We start from the raw sequence: 8,598 nt of genomic DNA, 5'->3' as shown, positions 1-8,598 counted from the left end.
GTCGGACTTGATGACCTGCTCAGGTCCCTTCCGACCCTACCAACTATGAAACTATCATTTTCATCATGCAAGCAGCTATTCATGAAAAATGATTCTGGTCATGAGATCATCTGTACCTCCCCGCCCAGAAGTATGCAGCAATCTCGATGCAGGAAGAGGATAGCTCTGAGTGGTTTCACGTGGGTTTTAATCAATGCTTCTCAGACTATAGAGGAATCTCGTTGGTGCTCTGTACCAGCTGGGACATCCCCGCGCTGGAGGATCTAAGTAGGCCAGGCAGTTATTTTCAGGATGCCCCTCTCTGCTCCCTGCCAGGCTCTGCTGTCGCACCACTTGCCTTTCAGCTTCAGCTCTACAAGATCCAGCCTCTACCAAGGCACCTTGAGTTGCAGCAAGGGAGGTTTAATGTTGGGCATTAGGAAAAACTTTCTCACTAGGAGGGTGGTGAAGCCCTGGAACAGGTTACCCAGAGAGGTGGTGCAGTCTCCATCTTTGGAGGTCTTTAAGACCTGGCTCGACAAAGCCCTGGCTGGGATGATCTAATTGGGGCTGGTCCTGCTTGGAGCAGGACTAGATGTGACCTCCTGAGGTCCCTTCAGCCCTCGTTTTCTACGATTTTATGTTTTTCTTTGATTCTGTCTCCACCAAGGCGTTCATCCCTCGGTGGGTGTGTTAGGGAGTGCGGGTGGTTACATTTCAAGGCAGATGCGTGCCAAGGCTGAGGACAGGGTAGGCTATTCTTGATGCTCCTGGAGATGTCAGAGGAAGATGCAAGCCCCTTGCTCACGGCAGCACTGGATAACAGGACTGGGTGGGGATCAGATGCATTTGCAGTGACATAGAGTGGCATCCTGAGCATGTGCACTGTCTCTAGTCAGCACCTCTCAGTGAGAGAGACCGGGGCATCACTCAGCCAAGTGCTCTGCACTCACTTCTCCATTCCTCCATGGGACCTTATGCCTCTCTCGCCCACCCATTGCAGTACCAAGAGCTAAGACTACAGTCTGGAGATGGTGCCTACGGTGGTGTTTGGAAAGCAGCAGCAGCCCCTGCATGGAGAGGGAGCAGGATCTTCGCACTCGTTCTTGAGCCCATCTCCGCGACCAGCCCAGTGCCCTGGCTTTGCAGCACTGGCCGGGGCCAGCTATACCATTATACAATTTGGGCAAGTTCATGTCAAGAACCACAGGGAAATGCTGAACCAACCTTAAGACGTTTCTCCAAAAATTCTGCACCGCCATCAGATCCGTAGGAAAACTCGTAAGGGAAACTCCAGTCACGGACCAGGAATATGAGGGACTAAAAAGCAGAGAGCAGAAATCAGAGGGCGCATCAGTGCCGTGCAGAACGGGCTTGATCCAAAGGCCATGGACATCCGCTGACTCTGCCAGACTTTGGATCAGGCCTGGATTGCACAGTCCTCCCCGCGAAAAAAGCTTTTGGAGCTGGGTGATTATTATTGTGGTTGTTGCTAATAATGATAAAGGTGTTTTACTAATATCTGTTCAACTATTTTGTTAATGCATTTCAGCCATGTTCACAGCCACTTCGTATTCACTTGCCATGAGTATTTGGGTATTCTTGCCTTGCTGCAAAAAAAAAATTGGGAAAAATCCATTTCCAAACTATGCGGAAATATTCCTGGCTGAAGCGTTTGCATGTTCATCCAATCAAAAGACAGAGGAGGGGGGAAAAAAAAAGCATGTGATGGCCAACCAATCGCAGTTGAACATCCCTGCCTGAAGTTTATCAAGCCACAGATTTAGCAAAAGCAATATATACGATGCAGGCACACACAATTCTTAAAGATACTGGCTGATCACCTCTGAATAGACAGACTTTGGGACACAGATTTGCTGCTATGCAGTGAATTTAAAAGCAGCTGTATTTGGATTACAAATATTTGTTTTCAATGCTTCGTGCATCTTCAGGAGCAGCTTTTACAGTTGCTGATGAAGTGAGCTTCCACTCATGAAAGCTTAATGTGCCCTTCCACTCATGAAAGCTTGTGCTATATATATATATATATATATATCTCTTATATATGAACTATATATACCAACATAGTATATACATATATATCTACTCTGGTTATTCTATAAGATGCAAATCTACCCTGCTTTCTACAAAAGTGTCATCCAGACCACGGTGCAGTCTTCTACCCAGGAGGAGATTTGTTCCCCGTGACTTGTTCCAGAAGGTTGAAAAAAAATAACCCCATTTGCATACAATGCCACATACAGACTTGGCTGGAAGTTGGATTCTTTGGCTAGAAGAACAGGGGCAATCATTCAAACTCTTCCTGTTTGAAATCCGTAACTGGGAAAGAACAATAGCTAGGAGCCCAGCTTGCAAGCTGAAAAGGAGGTCTGCTAACCAGGACAAAGGCAATGAGAGCCCTCGCTGCAGCCACATTTAGTTTTGTCCTATGGGAAAATCGACAGCCTCACTTTTCTTCAGCCTAGGCACCTGGCCAAGCTGACTTCTAATGGGAAACACATGCACAACGAGCGGACAAAGACGAAAGCGCTGGGGTTTTTTTCATTTCTTGGGGTGCCCACGTTTTCTGCTCAGCAAAGAAACACGTACCGGCACGGTCAAGGGATCCTGCTTGCTCAGAGAGATTTTTCAGTGCCAGTCGTGTCCTCCCAGTCTACTTCACCCCACATGTACCTTTGCCAGCGGGGCTGTGACCAGGACTCGGGCAGGCACGTCTTTGTCTATGCAGAAATGCCAGGTTTGCTCTTACGGCTGAAGGAGCGGGTGCCAACCTGGCATTCTGCAGGGGGGACATGGCTGTTGCCTAACTTACGGTTTTAATGGGAGGAGAGAGCGCTCCCTCTTTCTCTCTCCATAATACACTGTTTTAGAGAGACGTGTCCAGGCGTTCATGCGCATGCCTGTCCAGTCAGAGCCTTGCTCGCTGCTCCCTTCCCCTCCCTGTGCTTTCCAGTTCCTTGTGCTTGCAGCCAAGTGGCCCTGCCTCGTTGTAGCCCTGATCAGCCCTATTGCTCCTTCCCCCCACACCCCACCACGCACCCGTCGGTCTTTCAGCTTGAGCAGCCTTTGCTAAGGCATCTCCCAGAGGCTTTCACACAGCGAGGGCGGGTGACTATGGTTTGGCACCGGTGTGATCGAGGGATAGAGGGGGCTTAACCTTTCCACTGCCAAGGATCACGCCCTCCCCAAAAGCAGTGATCCAGTGTAGGCAACTCACTACCACTCATCGCTTGGCATACTTTCCTACAGCAGCTGATTCATTCACAGATTCCTGAATGTTAAGGCCAGAAGTGACTGTTCAGATCATCTCACTTGGCTTCCTGCTTAATCTACATCACAGTCCTCTCCAGCCCATTGCCTCTGGCGGAGGTGCCGCCTAGTGCTTATTCGGCACTGGGGTCCCGATGCCCAGGCTCCCGTGCCCCGAACAAGCTGTTCCAATGGTTAGTTCCCATTTGCAGCTTCTTTGCGGTCTACCTTTGCCTAGCTACAGCTTCCAGCCACGGGTTTTCCTTGCACCTTCCTCTGCGAGGTTAAAAAAGCAGCCTGCCCTCACAAGCTCTTCCCCATGGCTGTCCTGGGAGATGGTGCAGGCCACCCCTTCACCTTCTTGCTGATCAGTTTAAATCAGCTGTGCTTGTACAGGCTCTCGCGCTGGGGCCTGTATTCAGAAGAGCTAACGAGCTGCTATGCAGCCCCCGTCATTATTAGCATCTGCCGGAGGTGCCTGACGGCTCTTTCTTATTGCAGCCTCATCTGCTCTGTGTGTTCGTTCCTCTTTGCTTCCTGGCTTGTACCGCTCCCGTGGACCCCTTGCTCCTCCAGCATCACCTGCCGGCTCATGCGGAGAGATGGGGCAGCCAATGGTCTCCATCTGAGCAGGGCAGTGGGAAACGGCAGGGAGAAGGGAACTGCCCCTGCTCTGTAATGGCAGCCTCCCTTCCCAGGGTCTTTCCCATCTAGTTGTGCCCCCAGCCAGCATCCCTTGGGAGAAGGTTTCCCAGGCCGGGAACTCGGCCCTGCAGAGCAGCCAAACCTCCCCGGGCAGTCAGTGACTGTGGGGACATCAGCGGTGGTCCATAGCTGGTCAGTCCTACCCAGGGACGGTGTGGGGATGTCCACTCCATCCCACCTGGCTGTCCATCAAGCAGTCTAACCTCCCCAGCACCTTGCATCACCCTGCCTGCCCTGCACCCTGGAAACCTCTGGCTGTGATTCTGTCCTTGCCTTCTTCCCCGGCCTGGCAGGGCTGCCAGAAATACAGCCCAGCCGCTGCAGAAATATACCCCAAGGTCTGTACAACACTTGCATCTTTAAAACAGGGCCTGGAGGGGCTCAAGCAGGGCCCCGCACTAGCTTTCACCTGCCTTTTGTCATTCAGAGCAGCGCCTCGCATGGGCCATGGGCTTTTCAGTCAAGTCCCATCTTATCCAGAAAGATGGTACAGCCCTTAGGGGTTGTCAGGCAAATTTAAATGAGGGAAGGAAGAGAGATCTCAGATGCTGTAATGGATTGCAGCAGTCCCCCGGCGGGTGAGGGAACAAGAAGCCTTTCTTTTATGCCACAGCTCAGCAAATTCTCCCCTGGTTTGATTTTCTCTGGCTGCTTTTCTTCCCATAATGCAAACGGCAGTGACACCTGGTGGTGATGCCAAGAGGCTCCCAGCAGAGCTGAGGGTGGGGAGGACAGCCCATCATCGCAAGCTTCGTGCTACTCACCTGGAAGGGTTTCAGGAACGTCTCCTCCATGGCCAGCCTGCCGTATTCTGTAAAGAGCTGGAGCAAGAAGCAAAACATCAATCAGCCGTTCAGTTTCTAAACCTACAACGCGACACACGTGGTCCCTGGCAGTGCGGCCGATCCCGCGTGGTTCCGCTTCTGGGGCTACCGGTGTCATGGGCACCGCTGTAATTAAGGTCTGCTGAAGCGCGCGTTTTATGCTTGCATTTTAGAGGCCTATAAAGCAGCCATAAATACAACCTGACGTGCACGGTCTCGGCCTGGAATTTTTTGTTGCCAAACCGGTGTTAAAAAGAGTATATATAAAGGGATGAAGGCAGCTGCTTGATTGCGCTGCACTGCCCAGAGCTTCACGGGCGCCGGCGGAGAGCAGCAGGCGGGGCGCCCTGGAGTGCTTCAAGCACAGATGGGACTGGGATTCAGCACGGGGCGCTGACCCCTCGAGAGCTGCGTCTTGCACGCTTCCCCTGAACAGATGGTAGGAGGAGAGCTAACACGCAGTGAGAGAAAGGGTTGGGGGGGGTTGTTGGGGGGTTTTTTAGCGGAGCAGCCAGATTTGGAAGTTCTCCAGCCTCACAGGGCTGTTATTTCTGATCAGAGGACAATCTGCTATTTTGCAGGTTCCTAAAAATGGATCGACATGGTAGACTGTCGTGGCTAAAACCACCCCACCCCCGCAGCCGTGCCACATATGATAAACTGCACTGTTTTAAAACCCCCTTCGCAGGCATTTGCCTTGCAACGGGGACCGGCTGCGACAAGGCAGAAATCATCCAAATGCTCTTCGGATTTTTTTTTCTCAGAAAAATTCTTGCTTTCCTGTCTCCTTATTTTTTTAACTTATTTAAAAACAACTAAGACATTTCAAATGCACAAACATAGGCAAAGGAATCCTCTGAGGATGGACGGGGCATCGTTAGCAAAATATTCCCATAATTAGTACATAAGCAGGGCCACGATTCCAGGATTTAGCCAAGCCAGGCTCACCTGCGATACAGCATATATGAGAGTCCCAGTGTCTGCAGTCAGAAACCAACAGCATCTGTCCCATTCTTTGGGGCTCTTTCGAACACTGGGAGGAGAATTTGCTGTACAAAATTTGCTGTGTAAATGTGCTGTGCAATTTTAATCTTCAGCTTCCCAGTGATTGTTGGCAAGGCTGGGGAGCTGATGCTCAGACAGGTGAGCAACCACTCGTGGAAACAGCTCCTGCGTCTGTGTTAGGGTCACTCGCAGTTTCTACAATCTGACCACTCGGATCAGCAGAGCCAGACTCGGCCCCCGCTCCCACCAGCTCCGATACCAACCCCAAGACAAGGACAGGAGGAGACCTCTGCTTGCAAGCTACAGCCTCCACCTTGACCTCCTCTGGTGCATCATTAATGACTTCCAACTCCTCCTGGAAAATGGCAGTCATCTCAAGGTAGCCACAGGGGACCTACCCTGGCCGACAGGCAGCCCCCTCAACCTCAAATGGCCTCTCTCAAGCAAAAGGCTACCTAACTCCGGTTCTCACTCCAGATCCAGATGCCAGCCGTGCCCTCTCATCTACACGGACCACATCCTCGCTGACCTAAACCACACGGATTATAACATCTCAGGTTCATTCACCTGCTCCTCTACCAGCACCTGCTTGTGCCCCTCTGCTGTCTGCAGTGGACACGCAGGGCGATCCCTATGGGAAAGAGGGAATAAATCCCGATCTGAGGTCGATTCCAGGAAGACACACAAGCCGAACATTTTATAACCTCCCTGGACACCCCATTGATGACCTCCAGGCACCAAACTTTAAAAACCAACTTCAGTGGGAAAGTGCAGAACAAGAAATCATCCCCAGTCTGGATTGTGTTGTGTGTGGTCTGAACAGGGACTATCGATTCTTATCCCGTTCCCTGAACTAAGCTGTTATAACCCTCCAGTCCCTCACTGGGTTAACTGCTTTGTTTTACTCTCCTACCCACCTTGCCTCTCCCAGCACTGCCTCCTCCTACTTCCTCCCCCTAGTACTTTAATCATTGCTGTCTACTTACCAGCTCTGCCTCCTGCCATCCCTTATAGCAGTGCTTCTCAACCAAAAGTGGGTTGCAAGAATATACGGAAGGATTAAGGACAAACTTTAAAAATGGATCAACAAGCCTTAAAAATGGATTCTCCTTTAAAGGAGAAAAATGGGGGAAAGCACGGCTTTTCCCTTGCAGGCTGGCAGAGCTCCAGCCTGCGAGGCGCTGTTTGGGGGATTGGGGCCTGGGGGCGGGGGCCACTGGGTCGGGGCTGGCCATTGGTGTTTACAAATGGGTCCTGGCACAAAAAAATTCAAGAACCGCTGCCTTATAGCGTAAGCTACTGCTTATGAAAGCTGCTGCTGCATCTCTGATTTAGTTAGTCTACAAGTGCAAATCCCCGCGCGGCTTTGTGTCCAGTTGGCTGAGAGGGAGCTGCAAACATCTCAAGGACAATCCCGCAGGCCTCTGCCTCCCCGAATATGGATTCCAGCCACAAAACCCCAGCACGCCAGGCCCCTTCCCAGATCAGCAACAGGACACCCAGCGAGAGACTGGCACCCGGGCATCAAGGGTGCAGAAAGCCACCCAGCTTGCCAAGGCAGATGCACAGCACGTACTCCCCCACCTCCCACGCCGAGGCTTTTCACTCCGAGCCAGCCTTGCTCTCCACACACATCCTCAAACAAGACGGCCATAAATCTCAACCTCCCTGCTGGCCCTGCCATCCTCCAGGACAACGGAGACCCGATCCTGCTCCCGGGCTAGGAAGCCCTGCCGCTGACGCCTCGGCCGGGTGAATCGGGTGCCAAGCAGCCGTGCTTACAGAAAGCGGGGCCTGCTCCTGGGAGACTGCTCCCCTGCATCCATGAATTCAAGACCAATCGCCCTGAGACTGGCACAAGGGCCTCCATGAGCTCCTTTTGCTGCTCTACAGCTGACCCCCCTTCCAGGAGCAGCGGCGAGAAGCACTAAACACCTCTCCCTCCCCAGCAGATGCGGCCGCGGGGCGGTGGCAGGGGGTTACCTGCAGGTGCTGAAGGTCGTCTTCTTGGACGTTCTGCGATAGGTTGTAGACCTGGGTTTTAAAACAGAGGCATCAGCTGAATGAAAGCGGCCCGTTCCCCTCAGGCAGCAGGTCCGGCGGCCTGGCTATAGGCTGCTTTGTAATGATGATTAAATGACTGGCATTGCCACGGTGTCTGCCACGCCAGGCTGGGGAGCCATGGCGCGTGGCACTGTACAAGATTGCCTTACAACCTCCCACAGCCATGGAGCCAGTGCCGCGGGAGAGCAGCTGCTGTCCCACGATGTGACAGAGCGATGTGAGGACCCCTCCGCATCCCACCCCCATGCACAGGGCCAGGTCTCCTGGGGACGGCGGGGAGCCATGGTCTGAGGTCCTTAGAGGGAGGTGGCAGGTCCTTTCTCCTGTTCAAGCGGTGTCCTGACCTTGGTACCAGAGCACACCCACTTAGCCTGGCTCCCTCACCCCCTCTCATCTCCCACGGGTCTCCAGGGATAGTGCTGTTTTCTCTACAGGCCAGCAGGCCACCCGGGCCGTGATATAGATATCCCGTTGGAGGGTTTCTCTTGTCAGAGGAGCCCGAAGTCAGCAGAGCTGGCATACAGCTACTTCCTCCAGGCCACCTTCCCCCAGCTCTCCTCTTGAACGCCAGGGATGAATGCATCCCTCTGCTGCCAATCCTGTGCAAGGCAAAGCGTCTCCAACCCCTGCTGGGAGACGAGGGCACCAAATGCTTGGCAGACTTGTCAAGTCCAGCGGGTCCTGGGGCACATCTCAGCCTCCCTCCCTCTGCTTCCCTTTCCTTCATCTGTCCTCTCAATGCCGAGCCGGA

General features: G+C 52.8%; 1 protein-coding gene across 1 annotated transcript in view; it reads right to left on the bottom strand.

Annotated features, from left to right (window-relative positions):
* The window catches only part of ATL1 (atlastin GTPase 1), a 49,453-nt gene that overhangs the window by 16,789 nt on the left and 24,066 nt on the right, over window positions 1-8,598 (bottom strand). The window contains 3 exon segments of the mRNA XM_025203506.1: window positions 1,207-1,299; window positions 4,719-4,775; window positions 7,767-7,817. Of these exon segments, the coding sequence (XP_025059291.1) occupies window positions 1,207-1,299; window positions 4,719-4,775; window positions 7,767-7,817 (201 nt within the window).

The sequence above is a fragment of the Alligator sinensis genome, unplaced genomic scaffold, assembly GCF_000455745.1.
Source record: "Alligator sinensis unplaced genomic scaffold, ASM45574v1 scaffold50_1, whole genome shotgun sequence".
NCBI classification, from domain to species: domain Eukaryota; kingdom Metazoa; phylum Chordata; order Crocodylia; family Alligatoridae; genus Alligator; species Alligator sinensis.
Note: the sequence above shows the minus strand (reverse complement) of the source record. Positions and strands in the feature narration are given on the sequence as shown.